At 40.0% G+C, this 18,745-nt stretch overlaps 1 protein-coding gene across 4 annotated transcripts; it reads right to left on the bottom strand.

Annotated features, from left to right (window-relative positions):
* Positions 1–515: 515 nt before the first annotated feature.
* On the bottom strand, positions 516–18,471 carry LOC111217812 (homeobox-containing protein 1-like). Of its 4 annotated transcripts, XM_022739800.1 has the most exons (11): positions 18,327–18,471; positions 12,977–13,480; positions 11,376–11,461; positions 11,141–11,251; positions 9,995–10,151; positions 9,655–9,737; positions 9,060–9,155; positions 8,517–8,611; positions 7,600–7,683; positions 7,080–7,454; positions 516–527 (listed from the first exon to the last, which is right to left on the bottom strand). In XM_022739800.1, the coding sequence occupies exons 2-10, from the start codon at positions 13,477–13,479 to the stop codon at positions 7,125–7,127; spliced, it is 1,545 nt and encodes a 514-aa protein (XP_022595521.1). In that variant the 5' UTR covers position 13,480; positions 18,327–18,471; the 3' UTR covers positions 516–527; positions 7,080–7,124. The 4 variants fall into 4 exon arrangements, with proteins under 4 accessions (XP_022595521.1, XP_022595538.1, XP_022595530.1 ...); XM_022739817.1 differs by lacking the exon at positions 516–527 and having other exon boundaries at positions 5,516–7,454; positions 8,517–8,605; XM_022739809.1 differs by lacking the exon at positions 516–527 and having other exon boundaries at positions 5,516–7,454; positions 8,517–8,608.
* Between the last annotated feature and the right edge of the window lie 274 nt (positions 18,472–18,745).

Below are 18,745 nucleotides of genomic sequence, written 5' to 3' on the forward strand. Positions count from 1 at the left end.
TGGCACAAGAACACAAATTAATCTGCAGACGTTTCAACAGGTTATTACACATGTATGTATTTCACATTTCTGTGTTTGTGTTTTTGACTGCCTTTCTCTCTGGCTTGAAGTGGGTGGGGCTGAGTTGGTTACTGTCGACCAAATTTGATCACACCACAACCACATGGTCCTGATGAAGAACAGGATATTTTATTTATTTTCAAAAATTTAATTGAGATTGTTGCTGATTTAGTCGTCAATATTTAATGTTCAAGAAAAAAAGGTATTCAGGGTTGAGCAGCTGATGAAACCTGCTCTCAGGCCTCAAGCCATTTATAATTAAAAAAAAAAAAAAAAACAGCCTGAATCGACACTTGCTCGTTCTCAACCTTATTTTAGTGTTTTCATTTAGTGAATGGAGCACAGAATGAACATCACTGCACAGCTCCAGCCAACATTTTCATTAGCAGGACTGCATACTCACACTTCACTCAGTTACTGTATGTGCTCACAGCTGGAACAGAAACCCCTAAACCCTGGCAGCAGGTCTGAACAATGAGCAAAAAAAAAAAAAAAATCATATTGTGCTATTAGTTACGATTTCAGTGGGAATGATCATTTTTGCATTTCATTTTCACAGAAAAATAATATAAATGATGATGTAATTTTTGTTGGGGCTTATACCAAACAATCACGTTCTTTTACATCTGGAGAAATGATTTGTAGCCTGGGGACGTCTCTGTAGCACCACAATGAATGCTTGACACATTTTACCTTTAGCAAAAAAAAAAAAAACTTGGCCATATTGTGATTTTGATAATAATTCAATTAATTGTTCAGCCCTCTGGCAGCGTTAGTGCCTGACTGCACACACTGACATATAAACGACACAAAAGAGACACACTGCGTGGACTCAGTTTTTATTCCCTTGTAAATAGAATATCAATAAAAACACACCTTAAAAATAACAAATAAGGTTTATCCAACAGATGAAAAAGTAACAAAAGGCATATGTAGATTTCCTACATTGCGTTTACAGAACAGTCTACCGTCCAAAAAAGGCACTAAATCTTGAAATAGAGAATAAGAGGGGATTAAAAAAAATATCAATTCAAACTGCTACAACAAACATCCTGCAGAGGTTTGATATTTTTCATTTTACAGAGAATTATTGAAGAGTTTATTGCCAGAATGAAATGGAAACCGTGTCGGGGTTAAAGAAGAGAAAAAACACTTCTTTATACATGACTGATAAAATGTTTGAACATGTTTTTTTTGTAGTATTTCAAGTCATTGGCTTAATAAATGAGAACATTAAGACTGAAACATCTACATTTACACTGAATGCATGGATGATAAATGTCCTTTTTTAACCTAAATAAATACAGCATTTTGGAATATAACTCTTCAAATGTCATACTGCATCTCATGTTGACGATATTGACTGATGTAGGAGGACAACAGCAACATTTGGTCCTGAGGCATGAACTGACTGAAACCACAATGACACCAGATCCCCTGCAGCAGATCTCAGATCAGATCAAACCTCTGCAGTCCGACATGCACCCTTACTCTGTGCCAATGGAAGCAAATCAGATCCAGTACTAAGACAAATATTTACTCTACTGTGTATGTTGAGGGACAGTAATTGGAGAGTAAATGTGATCAGGAAATAGTCAGTACCCGGGTGCATGTGCAGGTGTTCCAGGTGTAAAATTAGATCTGATCTGAATCATCAGCTGCTTTGTTGCTGTGAAGAACCAGCAAAGGAAGCACAGCATTTCAAAACAAAGCAGTACAACAAGGCAACAGAGGACTGAAGGCAGATGGTACAACTGCATTTTAACCAATGAAGAAGACACAACACGCTGCCGTCAGCACATGAGCAGCCTGACACAGGGATGAACACAGCTGGAAGAGCAAAGGCTTTCTGTGTCCTTTACGGTATTCTTGTCTCTGTGTCAAGATAACTTTTTTAAGATGGTTGTAATATGAATACACACTTTCTGGCACAAAAATTATGGAGCCAGTTTTGGTTAAAAAAAACTGAAAGCAAAATGAAAATGAAATGTAGTCAACAAACAAGACCAATCAACAGGAAGGAAACCTGTAAGCGACAGAGTAGATTGTGAGGTTGCTGTCATGAAGTCAGCTGTTTTGGTTTTATTATGTGAAATAGTTATGATTTTTTTTCCTGTATCGATCAGGTTTTTAGCCCCGTTTTTAAACTGCAGTGTGTCCTAGTGGCCCTTAACAAATGACTGACACATGACAAGATTCACCTCAGACACTTCCACCCAGCAGTTTGTCTGCTTGACCTGAACATCTCATTGTAATAATGATGATAAGTGGGTCACTCCATGTTTAAACAGGGCCGCAATCTGAGACAGAAAATTGTGCAACTAGCTAAGTTTCCATCCATAAATTCCTGTGCATTTCCATCCACTACAGTTATGAGAGTTGGTTTGTTGAGACAAACAGCGGGTTGCGCCAGTTTTCCAGTCGGGTGCCATTACAACATTGCAGAAGAAGAGGGTGCAATAGGGTGAAAGGTGAAACGTTTGTTTCATGTAATAATTAGAGGGAGGTTACAGCTCCACACAGATTCATTGCACTTTTTTGCGTATATCGATACACAAACTTTTCCACCTCAACCAAGTCTAAAAACCTTTTGTGATATTTTGAGATTTTTCAATATTTTCAACTGAAGCACAACTTGAGAATGTACATAAACACATGGATGGAAACCCACCTACAGACGATGTATAAGAGACAAGAAACAACTATTTTACATAAAACTAAGACAGCAACCCAATTACGGTTTTGTTTCACTTTATCGTTTTTGGTCTCTTGTGCATGTGTGTATTTTTACTCACATTTTGTGTTTTTAATTTGATTCATTTCTGTTTCCCTTTTGCTTTCAGATTTTTTGGTTCTGTAATGGCTGAAAATGACACTGACAAACGACTTTAAATTTGCTGCTCCACAACAACAAAGTACAACTTCATGAGAAGACCATGAAGGCAGCAATTTAAATGATTTAAAATGAAATAATCTGAGAACAACACTTTGTCTTAAATGAATCCATAGATTCACCTCAGAAATGCTCCTGCTTAGCAGATTAAAAAGGAAAAAAAAAAATTTTCTAACCCTCAGTGGGATAGCATATTTTGAGATTTTGGTGTAAATAATTCAAAAGACAGAAAACTACATAACTGACTAACTATGCCTCAGAGTTTTAAAAACGCTTAAAGCAAAGACACCTGGGACAGCTCTGCTGCCGTACATTTAAAGAGACATTCCACCACAAAACTTACATTTTCTCAGACATTTAGTCCGACACCAACACTGAAGATGTGTCAGTACTCCACCAGGATGAGGGCAAAAAGCTATTTTACAATTATTCCATGGACTTTAGTGGAAGCAGGAGCTGATGAACTTATAAATCCTCTTTTAGAGTGGAATTTCCCTTAACTTTCCAACTTAATATTTATTGGCTCGAGTTTGAGAGGGAACTTCCCTTTTAAAAGGATACTGACGTTTCTGTTGTCAGCCAGCATGAACCATCTTTACAGCCTCATCACAGTTTGTTGTCAGTCTCCTCTGAACAGATCAGATCTACAGTCGTTTTTACTCCCATCAGTCTAAACCTTGATTCACATTGAAGCAGCTGTGGAGGAACCTGCAGGGGTGTAGCTTATACTGTAGCTAAGGGGGGTAAAGTGAGGTATTTGTGTCGAGTTTGTAACTCTGAACTAGTAGCTTAGCCTGTAAAGCACCTGGTGATGAACACTGATGAACCAGTTTGACTGGAGCCACTTTAGTGTTGGCTGTTACAGAACATCATGTGTTTAGCTTTCTTGCATTAGTGATGTGTGTACAGCCATTGTAGAAGTCCGTCTTATCAAAAAAATAAGGCACTTCAACTGAAAATCATACAGTACAAAAAATGTAACATTATGGAAATAGTTCTGTATAGTTGGATCAAAGCTTATGAAGAGCTCAACTGATCTTGTGCAAGTTATTGAGGTTTTGGGATTTCTATCAATTGCTATACTGCACGCCACTATTATATACCTTTAAACCAGTGACAAGGTTTTTAGTGTCAATTGTTTATATGTTACACTACACAGTAAAATGTACGCAGCTGGCTACGCTAATGCTAACACAAAAGGTGGATGCTAGTTTCAATGTCTGATAGAATTTCAGCCACTGAACTTGAATACTGATAATCAGCATCACAATAGAAACTCATCAGGGATTAAAGCTGCACTAATCAATTTTTTATTATTTAAAAAGTCACAAATGTGTGTGTATGATGTGAGAGGGGTCACTTGTAGAGGCCAGCCCATAGAAAACAACAACCTGACTCTGAAGTTACCATCAGCTTTTAGCCTCATTTAGCTCATTGTTTTGGTTTTTTTCTGGCCCACAAACTCCACTCTCATCGACCTTCAAGCTATAGCCAGCTGATGTCTGAGTGAAAAATCCACAATAAACTTACGGTACACTACTTGTGAACTGAGTGGAACATTTGGTAGCTGGATAACCAGACGTTTCCCTCAAAAAAGAGCTAAAAAAGAGAGTGAATGTTGTACTTAAAGTCGTCTAGTGTTCAGAGACACAACTCCAAATGAAGGCTAATTTTCTATCTGTCATAACGAGGTTAGAAGGTGACAATATGTCAGAGCTGTGTTTCGAAAGAGATAAACATAGTGCATGCTATAGTGGGAGGTATAACAATAATGTAATGTTTCCCGATAATCATTTTGTATTTTCACACAAAATTTGTGTGTTTCTCATCCAACTAGTTATCAGACTATTGTGTAAGTATCTCTGGTCCAAAGGGCTTAAAAGAGAGAAAACCCTGACTGTTAATAATTCCTTGTGGAGATTAACTTAATGCAGAAAACAGATGGACTTCTACAATGGCTTTACTGGGGTAAATATTCCATGAATTGATTAGTTTGAACATTTATGTTTCAGTCAAAGAAGACGTCTCTGAATGTGAACTATTATCTTTCTGAGGAAAACATCAGTTTCCCAAAATTCTTCTCTTCCTCCTTCCTCTGTCATCTGTCACTCACACTGATCAATGAAATGTTTAAAACAGCAGGGGCTCTAAGCACCAGGATATTGATCCAATAAAGTGTCATTTAAAATGATAATTGGATTTAAACATGACTGTGTGTGTTTAGAACACATGGCATATCGAGCATAAACACAGATATACCTAAAAAGGATAATTATGCATTTAGCTTGCAATAATTTGACACATCTGATGCGTCTTTGATTAGCATATCTCTAATACATAGTTCCATCCATGAATATCATACACTCAGAAAATACATAAATTTAAACTTAATACTTTGGCTAATGCTTCACTCACCGTTCACCAACAAGAAAGACTCATACTGATAGTTTCTCTCATTTGAAGCTAATATGTCTATATACTGTAAATAGAAATGGATTAGGGTACATATACATATACCCTCACAGTTTATATAATATACTGTATATACGTATGTGTGTGTATGTATGCATACACATGTATTATATGTATGTATTCACTTTAATCTTTAATCTATAGTATCTAGAATAATAACAGTGTTATTACACTGTTGAATCCCTCCCAGCTGACTGATTTGTTACTGGGCACAAATTAATCAAGAACACCCGGTCACCTGGACGTCCAGATGTCTACTATTATACACATCTGCCGACACTTCTGGCTTCTTTCGACATTTATGTATTGAGTAACTTTTTTAAAAATGACTTGTTATTGATATGGAAGCAAAGAGAGGCCATATGGATTCCATTTTAGAAAATGAAGACCTAATTGTGCAATTGTATATCTACTAAATATTTAATGTTGAAATTTAAATACCGCTGAATTCAGGTGTCCCGTTTAGGTTTTTTTGCGGGTAGGGGGGCATTTAATGCCTTTAATTGACAGTGTCAGTGAAGATAGACAGGAAATATGGGGAGAGAGGGTAGGCGAGTGACATGCAGGACATGGTCTGCATTGAACTTGTAGCTCAGGGCTTTGAGGCCCATGTGGTATGTGCCACTCAGCTATTGAGTCGTCCCCTTTATGTTCAAATGTGGACATTTGGGCTACCAAGTCAATGAAATGAATCCTAAATGGACTCTATCGGACCTCTGGTCTATCAGGTTATGTTCTGCAAGTCACATAATCCGAGAAAGAGAAGCTCGAACAATCTTGTATCTGAATTTGGGACCCTGAAAAACAAGTAACAAAAAATGGTTTGTTTTGAAATTGAAAAATTTCTTGGTGTTTAAATTTCACAACTAGGTATTTGTAAAATTCAAATTATTACGTCCTTTCTTTGCTTCCAAATGTTGAGCTTATTGTATGAGGGCAAGGGAGAGAGGATTGGGTCACAGTAATGTTTCCAACATGATGTGACCCTGACTTTTTTTTCTTTTTTTTTTTTAAAAGAAAACTAATCTTATTCTGCTGTTCTTCTCACTGGAAGGAATCAACAGCGAACATTTAAAATGTAATCATCTGTGATGACATGCGCTGCATAATTTTAAAACAATCAGTTAAAATTAACTTAACTTTCAAATTGATGTATTTCGTTTTTGAGGCTGTTTAGTTGTGTTGTGATCACAGTGCAAGACCCTGAAATGATTTGAATCCTGTGTCAAATGCAGTGTTGTCCTGCTATGAAAATGCAGTTTTTCAAAGAAATCTGCACAATGCATCAAGTCCTGTTACTCAGTCTACTATGGAAGATTTAAAATGCCTCAGTAAAAACAAAATCAACAAAGAAATAATGTGAAAAACAATACACATTGCTATATGTATTTCCTTGTATGAATGCATTTGTTATTATTTATGCATTTTAAATATCCCACAGTCTGCTGGGGAGGACTTTAACAAATAAAAGTTTATCGTTATTATTTTCAATGTAATAATATACTAGTAATGCCTATAAGAGCGTAGCAGAGCAGGTTGGTGGTTGGAGGTAGGGTTGGGAGGTATCTCAGGGTTGGCGTTTACACGACTTTTGGTCTTTTTTTTTTTTTCCACTTATTACATTCCAATAAAATCTGCTTGCATATTAACACACCTGTTCTATTTATGACTCTGACAACTCTGGTATCCACCACCCTCTTCAGTCATCCTCCAGCGTTTCCGTCTTGATGTCATTCCCCATACTGCACGCTGCCCCGTCCACCTGATTGGCTAGGGCTTGGCTGCTGTGATTGACAGCCTCCTTCTCCAACCCGATTGGGTCCTGGGGCTCGGACAGCACGCTGTGAATGGTGGGTTCGTCCTGGAGGGAAGGGGAGGGCGGAGACCAGGACACGCCTGTCAATCTGGAACCTTCTGCCTGAGGACCCGTCCCCGTCACTAGGGAGCGGCCAATCAGAGAAGTGCCCCTCTGTCCAGACAGGCCTCCTCTACCCAGGGCGGAAAACCAGCTGGGGAGCAATGTGGGAACCTGAGCAAGGAGAAAAGATGAGTGGGGAATGATTAACAAATTTGTGGCTCAAACTGTAAATCTGGCCTCATCTCTTAATCTGAGACCAAAGCTCTTTGATAAATGCAGTTGCAGCATGGAGACAGTGTGTGTGGTCGGGCTTTACCTGGGTTGGAGAGGAGAGGTCAGCTCGACTGAAACCAAACTGCCTGGCTGAAGCTCTCTTGTCAAATAAGGACACCTCACAACCCTGTAACAGAGCAGCATACAGGTTATACAATAACCATGTCACAATGCTATGGCTGACCTTTGACTTTACAACCAGTTATTTATGTTAGAGAAATGGAAATGTATGCTTATTTTACTGCTGAAAGTCTCTCTCCCAGAGCGGTCAAATATGTAACTATAATTAAATCAGGTTACACGCACGCACGCACAGCACTGTTCAAATGCACAATATGTAATTTTCTGCTGCTAGGGTTCTCTCAATCACAACAATAACAAAAGACGGAGTCTGTTGACATGAAGTAGCATCAATCATTCTGGAGGTTTTTTTTGTTTTTTTAATCAGGAGCCGAATTAGCTGCAGAGGTGTCCTCTTCTCCAAAACAAATAGACCAGGTGATCTGATGGACACAGGACATGTCAGAGGTGCTGCGAGCTGGTAACATTTGCTTGGCTTGCTTCTTGGATAATTTAAGATCCACACATCCGACATCTGGTTTAAATATAATGTGAAAAACAACCAAGATCTAAAAAGTGGCTTAAAAATTTGGCTTAAAACAGGTTTAAAAGTCAATTTTGATCACTTGTGGCAGACGAGCTCAACGCGGACACATGTGCAAATGGAAAATGACATCATTGACAGTTGAACAAATGAAACGGACCTTTACCATGATTACAATCACAGACTTCTCTTGGTTTGAAAATTGCTGGAAACATTTGGGATAATGTAAGCAGACAACTCAAAAAATATATACAGGTCTAGTCATTTCTAGACATTTTAAAGTAGAAAAGTTAAATATTATAACTTTAACGTTACTGACTCTATAAAGGAGGGGGATAAAGGTACATCTCCTTTACCTGGTCGGGGAAGTCGTTGCCATCCACCTCGTCACTGTTGGACTGACCTCCTGGACTCTGAACCTCGATGCCGTGACTCTCCAAGATGGCTGCTTCTTCAAAAACACAAACCTGATCATAGCATATCGACCTCAATCAACAACACACTCAGACGCAAGCAAACAGTGAGGAATTCAGAAGCCCCTCTTCTAGAGCAGAACGACAAGCTGCTAATGTTGTTGGTAAAAATCATACAACTGCAAAAGGAAGAATGTCCGGGTGTCAAAATGAGAATATGTTGTCCTCACCGATGCCCAGCTGTGTGTGAAATTCTACAGAGGTGTTTGTGATAAGAAGGATGGCAGCTAAGTGTTGAGTGTGAGGAACAAAGAAACACTAGAGTAAAAGCTCTTTTATGTCTTTATTGATTTGTTTAGAGACGATCCCAGAACCCAGCACAGCAAAAGATATAATATATCTGCTTCACGTTGATTTCTTTAATCACACTAAGACATACTGTTTAACACACACACACACACACACACAGAAAGAAGTAGACATTACCAATGTTAGCACGCCTCTTGATGTCTTTGCGGCGGTTGGCAAACCAGTTGTAGACCTTCAGAGATGTGACCCTCTCCAAATCAGACAGCTTCTTTCCTGTGACACACACACACACACACACACACACACACACACACACACACACACACACGCACACACGCACACACGCACACATCAGACATCTGCAGTAGATAACACCTACAGGGCTGCTGCTCTCCTTCAGTCTCTCCCTGTGGTTATTTTTGAAATTTACAAGATAAACTGTGTCTGGAAATACTACGGCCTTATCAAATAATAATAATAATAATAATTAGATTACATTCAGAATATGATTTATGGGGATTATAATTGTCTTAAAAAGTTTTATCCTTCTTTTTTGACCAGGTCTCTCTTGTAAAAGCGGCAGTATATCTCGAGAGACTTGCTTTTTTAAATACATTTAAAAAAAGAAAAAAGAGAGTAGTTAACATCAAATGAAACTGAATCAATTCTCCAAATGTGTATAACCAGACACACTCACAGTCACCATGTTAATCAAACGTAGTTTAAAGTAAATGACAAGTTTCTGTCCTGATCTCTAATAGCTTTAACCTACCTGGTTTCTGAATGACAGCATTGCAGGCAGTGGCAATCTCCTCTCTCTTCGCTTCATCAGGGTACTGGTTATCACTGAAGTAGCTGTGTAGACAGAGGCGCGCGCGCACACACACACACACACACACACACACACACACACACACACACACACACACACACACACACACACACACACACACACACACACAAACACACACACACAAACACAAACACACACACACACAAACACACACACACACACACACCTCTTTCCATGTTATAATTTCAAAGCCAGTTAAACATTATACTGTTACACTTCAGTGAATCTACCCGTCCTCAACCCTCCTCTTCCTCCTCACCTCTCCATAACAGCCAGACATTCCTTCCTCCAGGTGAATCTGCTCCCTCGCCGCAGACGGAAGCCCCCAGGGGCAGCGCCAAAGGTGGGCGGAGCTTGTTGCCAGTCCATCATGTCCTCCAGAGCCAGTGGGGCAGCTCGCATGGCCAGAGTGGCACCTGAAGTCACAGACGTCTTACTGCATTAATAATAAATTTTATATTCATTTCAGTATTTCTTACAGAGTGATGCTTTAGACAGTTTCCCGGCTAATTCATACAAAGTTTATAAACCTATATCTATTCAGTTCCTCCACCTAACAGTATATCTAAATTATAATAATAAAAAGAAATCCTTGTATCTGGTCCATTTACTATGTACCTTTAGTGTATGTGCACTTCATCATCATATTATGAAGACAAGAGTGACCCCTTTTATTTTAGAGCCTCAAGCCAAAGATCCAAATTCAACTCAAGAGATTCTTATTAAAGCATCATGCCAGTCTTGTTTTTTTCCAAGTGAAGACACAGGATTGACTTGAACTAGACTACTCATTTTTTTCATACTGTACATTCCACTAAGTTGGGCTCAACTTGACACAGTGTAGTCATTGTTCAATCACAGGAAACAGTTTACAGCCTATTCGGTCTTTCTGTAACGAGGAATATCTCAAGATGCTCATAAAAACACAAACATACGCCAAAACTTTCTTCTCTTTAAAAAGACTCTTTAATAAAACTTATGTTACATCTGCAACTTTCCAAATATCAGAAACGTATCCCTCTGCTGCTAAATTACAGCTAAAAAAAATAATTCATCCCCTTTTAGTTCATATTGCAGTGACGGCTTTGAATACCAATGAGCCGAGGTACAAAATTACTTTTCTGCGCTGATGAATTAGAGCTATCAGAACAGGGTGTCCAGGGTCATACTGAAGGACACTCTGACAGTATGAACAGGACATACATCGTCCATTATAAAGCACACTTTAACAGATTACTTATCTATTTGTCTCATTATGTTATAGTAGCGATGGTGCTCTTTTAGTGGATGTCTAAACGCTCTGATTTTTGCTCAGTCAACGTGAAGAAAGTTTTACTGAAGTCAGCAGTGGCTGTCACCCATTCAGTGCAGCTGACTGGCAGGAGATAGTCTATGATGGCGTTACCTGGGTTGGACTTTTCCAGCTGATACCAGCGGAAGAAGGCTCGTTTCTTCTGCTCGCTGAGGTCCGATCCCTGTTGCAGGAGCCAGTGGGAGATCCGACTCTGACTGATCCCTGGGAGGAAGAGGAACGGAGTGAGATCTGAATCTTCAGGCAGCTGGATGCTCGGTGACATGCCAACTATTTCTGGTAGTGATTTAGTGGGCCTGGTTAAAGTACAGATGAAGCTGATACTCACCCGTTACCTGAGCGACCACAGCCTGGGAAATACGCCTGTTCGCCAGAAAGGACTTAATCTCCTCTTTGATCAAAGCACTGTCCCTTCTACAAGGAGAGAGAATACACTGTTTACATGAAGTATAACAAATGTCTAAATGTCCAACAGTCAGACATTGCTAACACACATTGTACAAGACAACAGTGACTTTACTCAAACCAGCTGCAACTCCACAATTCACATATACAGTATATGAATGACAGTGGCTGTTGCAGTTGAATATGTGACGGAATTGGAGGCTCGATTCTGCTGTAATATTCTCTGCTCTTATGGTTTGATTTCATCTTCACATGCCCTCAGATCAATACCAGTCTGATTGCTGTGATCTGGCTGCAGACTACAGATGAGAGGCATTAGAGGGTGAGGTTGTGTGTGTGTGTGTGTGTGTGTGTGTGTGTGTACAATACGATGGATTGTGTAGGCAATAATCCTTGTATCATATTCAGCTTCAGTGTGAGCTATAAGCAGGCTCGTCAACCATCAGGCCTTTAGTATTAACACCTGCTCTCTGGCATAGTGGTCTATATATTGCTATGGTGTTCAAAAACCACGGACACCATTGTCATAGCAAACCCTGGCCATAATTAGAACATTCGTTATGAGTACTAATTATTGTCATGGTTATGGCAAACCAAAGAAAGTTGGTTGGTACTAATGTCTGTGCCCTGAGTTCTGCTTCTATTTTCTACCATCAGCAACAGGGTTAGGTTTCTTGGCAGGCTAATGTATGTAGCATCGAGTTTGCCAACTAGTGCAAATAAGTTTATGTTTGTGGTCTTTTTGTTGCCCTTTCCTCTTTGGTAACAACAACTGACTTGTTACTAGTAACTAAGAGGTTATCTAAAACTGATAGTACTGGCTGAAGCTTTTGTCAGGTATTGTGTCTGTGTTGTGTACTGTTATAAGCACCAGAGTAACCATCCGTTGTTATTTTACAGACAAGAGAGATTTCTGTCATAAAACACAGCTTTGCTTGATTTTATTGGACAGAAGGAATGCTAGTCTATCCTTGGTTTAGCCTCATTTGGGGCTGACTCTCAACTGTGTGGGATTAAACGCCAGGTGAAAAGCTCAGGGAGGCCAATGTGCGCTGCTTCACCGGAAGCCAGGCGTACATTTTAAAAACCACTCAGTTAGTCCTCATCTTTGAAGTCTTCCCTCTTGTAAAACAAACACATTATATTAGAAAAAAGTATGACTCTCATCTTTGGTGGCTAGTGGCTTTTGATGTGAAATAGACTCATTGTTACCCCTTGTGGCCAATGTGCAAAAGAAAAAAACTCAACAACAACAACTGCAGCTCTCACCAACCACAGTTGCAGTGGGTGATTTTTGCCCTCCATCCCCAGGGGGCAATAATGAGCACATTATGACTTTGCATACCAAGTAAAAAGTGTTTTCAAACAGTGTTTTTCTAAGCTTTTCTATGGGAAACATCTGAAACTGTCTTCTATGTACTGGATGAAAGACGTGCTCCGATCTGGTACGACCCTGTTTATCCTGGTCTACTCAATCCTAGCTTAGCCATGTCTAAGTTAGGACAAGTCTGGTCTGGAACTTACCTCATCAAGTCCTCCACCTTCTCATCCACATCTATGTCCTCTTCACTGGCCTCAAACCCATAGCCTGGTGCTGTCACACTGCCGCTGACCACACCAAGAGGAAAGCGGGGCGGTGACAGCTTCCCATTGCTGACAGCAACTAGACCATTCTGAGCTACCGCTGCCATGACGACAGGTGAGGCTACTGGAACTGGTAGAGGCAGGGAAGTGGTGTCGAAGTTGTTATTAGGTGACAGTGAGAGTTGGTTGTCCGGGAAACTTGTCTGAGTGGCAGTGGAAGTCATGGAGGAAGAGGCGGTGACAGTGTTGGAAGAAGACAAGGATGATGATGGAGGTATGTAGGAAGGTTTATGGGTCAACTTGTGTCCATGTTGTCGGTCCAGGTGGTCCAGGGTGTCCAGGGCATGGAGGACCTCCGCCTGGGTGATCCCTGTCCTCCTTAGCCTCTGGAGGAGGTCAATCTGCTCAATGGTGAAACGAGGCTCGTCACACTGCTGGAACATCCTGGAGGATATCACAACAACACTATCACCAAAAAACAGACGTTTATACAAGTGCTGTAATTTAGTACAATTGTTAAGGTTTTAAGAACTGGTACTAGAGTAACACTTTGCTGTTAGACCCCCATATTTTGGAGGAAAATGTTTTAGACAGAAAAAGAAAAAGACTGCGAGCAAGTTTGTTAATTTGCAATGGGGCCCCTTTAAGTTTTAATCCAGAAAATAAGATTTCAGGCCTGGTTAATGTGGCAACACTGGTGGTTACTGGTGAAAATGACAAGTGCATTTTAGTAAAACAGGTACCAAAGTTCTGATGGAAGTAATACTAATCGACCACTGGGGACAGGAAATAGCTAGTGGGGTTCATCGCGTCGCATTGATTTAAAAAAAGTCGTCCAGCATAGTGATACTAAACTCATGATTAAATGTAAAAAAACTTCTGCATTGTTTGAGATACCAGCTTTCATTTACCACATCATGTCCAGTATGTGCATTATTTCCTGTGAATTCCTTATGCGTGAGTGCACAATTTGAACCAGTAACAATGAAAACTACAATACATGGCAGAGCAATTAGAGGCTACAAATACATTGAATGGTTAAAACAGAGAAAATGCTGGCCATACACAAACAGTATCAAATACCGGTCTAATATAACAAAAATGTTAAGGATTATACCTTTAAGGAAATTAAATTTGCAACTTTTGATGAGTGACCTTGTCACCAAGGAGAGAGTCACAGAGCAAAATAGAAGTACAGTCACGTCGGTTAGCTTCCTGCAGATTTACACACACACACACACACACACACACACACACACACACACAGACATCAGAGCTCAGCAGCTGCTACCCAGATCTGAAGTGCCTTCCTCCAGATTAAATCAGACTTACTACAGTGGATATGTTTTCAACCCCAATAATCACTTTCACAAATAATGTTATGGACCCAGTTAGTTTTGTATTATTTGTTTTGTAGTATTTTAACTGTTAAAGCATATCTATAGTTGTGTTTTGAAATGCTATGTATCCTTAAATGCAAGTCATTTCTAAAAAAAAAAAACTGTCATAATAGTGGTCGCTGAACTGAAGTGAGAAAGGAGGAGAGCGAAAGAGGAAGATAAACAGACAAATGAGATAGCACATCTGTTTTGATGGTTTTCTTTCTGACGCCAAGAAGAAAAACAGGCCACAGCAGAGAATCAAAGTCAGCAGACATGTCAACACTTATATAGAGAGGGAGGGTGAGGTCGAGTGTGTGTCAGTGCGTGTGCGTATGTGCGCACGTCTTAGGAAAAATGCCAAGAAAAATTTACATCTCAGGCAGCCAAGCTCCATACTTTCTCTCTCTGCTGCAGAGGGTGAGTCATGCTGTAGTTGGTTAGACTGATACACAGGATCGATACAGCACAGCAAAATTATGGCATTATGGCACTGATCAAAATTCTTTCTTTCTTTCTTATTTTGTTGCTCATTAACAATTAAATACATTACATTTTCACATGTTTTAACCAGGTATTTCTGAAGTCTTGTTTGCAGTCCCTCTCCTTTACACTTAAATCACATAATGATCACTTTCAGCACAGCTGCAACACAAAACATTATATCATGACTGCATCTGTATTTGTTCCTTGAAAACCTGCTTTCAAAGTTTAAGTAGAGGAAACTATATAAGATCATTAAATATAAGTGTGCATATGTATGTGTATATTTTCTACATAAAAACTGGTGCTTTCCCACATCGTACTTGTGGCGGTAGCTGACGGGAGTGTAATTATTTAGTTATTAAATAATACCATATTTAAGGTGCTTCACTGCAAATATTCTAATTGTATTTTGTGAAAAATAAATAACTGAACACTATATGCAGCTGCTTCCACTGCTTCACAATGTATCAAACAAATAACAACCATCACCGAGTCGAGTCAGTGAGGGTTGAGAAAGACAGAGGGCCGGTAAAGAGACAGAACAGGAAAAGGGTAAAAACTTAATGGATTTTTTGACGGGCCACCGATGCAGCAAGATTTTCTCCTGGTTCTATTTCTACTCTTAGGGAGAGAGAGAGAGAGAGAGAGAGAGATAGATAGATAGGCCTGGAGCCAATCCCAGCTGACATTGGGCGAGGGCAGCGTACACTCTGGACAGGTCGCCAGTGAATCACAGGGCTGACATATAGAGACAACAACCATTCATGCTCACATTCACAGCTGCGGGCAGATTAGAGTCACCAATTAACCTGCATGTCGTGGATTGTGAGGAGAAGCCAGAGTACCTGGAGGAAACCCACGCAGACACGGGGAGAACATGCAAGGCCCCAAATCCAGAACCTCCTTGCTGTGAGGCGACAGTGCTAACCACTACACCACCATGCCGCCCAGTTAATTTTTTTTGCCCTATTTAAACTAAGATCAAAACAAGTGCTGAAAATCTCCTTTGAACTAGTTTTTAATAAATGACTTAAGAAAGTTCTTGTGGAACTCAGCCCCTGGCTTTCATAAGTGAGATATTATTTAATCTAAATCTAATAAGAAAAATAATAATAAGGTTCAATTCCAGCCTTTAGAGCTGATAGAAATTTGGAATACATAACCTGACTCTTCACAGTAGACTGTAAAAGACAAACAGCTGTAAACTGGTCACCATCTTTAAGCAGTCCACCAGGTCCAGTCCACCTACACTAGTTGACAAAACTTGAGCCAGGAAAAAAGTTTGACTTAAAGAGTGAAACTTCAATAAGTCCAGTCAATGTCACTAGACAGGTGGGGTTAACACACACTAACTTGCAAATTAACTCTAACTTTTTTCCTGCTTGCAGCAACAAGGGCAGGGTGGGAAAAATTCAGTACAACCAGCCACAAGGCAATAACAATGATAGCTGGCCTTATTTATCTGCAAGATTAGTCTCTATAAGCCACACTGGCAGGAAACCAATCTTCCTTTCAAAGGTGTGACTAATGTAAGAAGACACGGTGGCCTTTGGATGCACAATGACACCATGTGACTAAGACACAAGCAGAACTTTTTCCTTCCTGTCCTAAAAAAAGAATCAGACAAACTATTTATCACTTCCTAATATACAAGAGTGCATACCACTAAAAATGAATTTCTCCTTAACAACAACAACAACAACAACAACAACAAACCATATCAAGGCAGGAGACCAACTTTTACATACTGTATTGGCCACAGTGGCTGCCAGATCAGTTCAAGTTTAAGCTTTTCATTTATTCTTTCATTATTTCAATATCTGGAATTAGGACCCAGCCACTTAGGTTGGTGATCACTAAAGTTTCTCGCCATGGCTATAATACATTAACAATGACTTTCTAGGAGCCGCACTCACTTTGGTGATACAATAACACTGGTAAAGTAAGGATGAGGTTCTGGTCATTGTTTACAGTAGCTCAAATTTTCTCTTGTAGTCATTACGATAACAAAAAGGCGGGACGGCATCAAGCAAAATTGACAGAAATAGTTTGAAACTATTTTAAAAACAATATATTACATAGTCTAGTTTTAATGGATGTCAGCAGCTTTGGAAGTGGTAAATGACATTAGCTGAAGACACTTTGTTAGAATCTCGGATTTAGTGGACTGACGGCAAACCAAGAGTATGTGTAATTATGTGAGGCTGGTACAGAGTATGTGTGCAGGTTGGGACAGAGGGACTAGTAATCAAATGGTGCTGACTGGCACTGCTGAACTCCTTCAGAGATCTCTGCTAAGCTGCCACAGCATAGGGCACACATGAAAATACACACGCACAAATGCTGAAGTTACAAAAGTTTGACTCAAAAAGAAATGTATCGCTCTGACTCAGACAATCCTGAAGTGTCCTTGTGCAAGACACTGAAGCCCTACCAGCCCCAGAGATGCTGCTCTGGAGCTGAACTTGACCTCTGACCTCCCTGTGGAGCACAGAGCTTCATAAAAGACTCCCCTGAGGATTACATTGTAATATATCAAGAAAATCTGCAACCAGATTGAGGCTTTGTATCACCAACCTGTTTACTCCTCAGACCAACATAATATCATGTTGGCTGTCCTTGAGGACTTCAGTCTGAGAAAAGTGTAACAGAGATAAACAGCATTACTACTAATGAACCCAGTGACCTGCCTAAGATCCTAACCAGACGTGGCATGAACTGTGTCCTGAATGCAGGCGTGCCAGCTGAGCACATAGACAAAAGTCATTTAAACACAGTAGGCAACTTTTTAAGTGGCCTTGGAGCCCGAAATTCAACTAAACAGCACATCTGGCTCATGTGGCCGGACACTGCACTGGGATAGTCCCCAGTGCAGATGATTCTCATGCAAATATCGACTTTCACGTCGAATGACGTTGAAAAAAAATGGATTTTAATGATGCCCTTCTTCCAGGAAAATATGCATTGCCCGATAGATGGTGTCTTAAGACGTTATACTGGTAATGAAGAACAACTCCTCAATTCGGCATATATCTTACAAACTAAACAATTTCCATTCACAACAGAACGGTTCATTTTATTATTGGTTCGTCTGTTCACCGTAATTATCACACAGGACAAAAATACACACTGGATCGCGGGCAGCGTGCATTGTGGACCAACTGGAAAAGTTGACATTGTGTTTGATTAAAAGATTTTTGGTCACCTACGTGCATGCCGAATTACAGACTTACTTTTCTATGACTCAGACAACACCGTTACAATCAGTTTAGGTGGTGTGAACATTAACCGCCAAGTAAAATGCCGCAGCACTGGCGAAATTTTTAAGGAGTTTTCAGTTATCAGCACACAGAGAAAAGGAAATGTGTCGGGCTAGCAGATCCGTTTGAAGACAGCAGCAGTTGGAGCTGCAGGGCTGAAGTTACCTTAATATTCCAGTCTAAGAGCCTCCGCAGACGTTTATTCCACCATATATGTTTTGCCTTGGGGCGCTGGGACACACGGACACTGACAGTTTTCCCAAAATGTCTCCTCTGTTTCTAATTGGGTTTCAACCCACCGTCAGACAGATTCGCCTTTTGTCCGGCAGACAGGCGCCATGTTGACACAATGACGCAAGGGACGACGGGAGTCGCAGTTTACAGAAGTTAGTGTACAAACAGAGGTGCCACTTTATTTGGATCATCAGGCTTCTGTTGAGGGATATCAATACAAAGCTCCTGCAGTATTAAGCTACCGAGCTACTGAACCCAAAGGTTGTTGACGGCGTTGATTCAACTTTATGGACAGTTTGGAGGTTGTACTGTAAGTGGTTGCAATATTTTGTTTTGTTTATGTCTCTAAT

Source organism: Seriola dumerili, unplaced genomic scaffold (genome assembly GCF_002260705.1).
Source record: "Seriola dumerili isolate Sdu_G_001 unplaced genomic scaffold, Sdu_1.0 BDQW01000003.1, whole genome shotgun sequence".
NCBI lineage: Eukaryota > Metazoa > Chordata > Actinopteri > Carangiformes > Carangidae > Seriola > Seriola dumerili.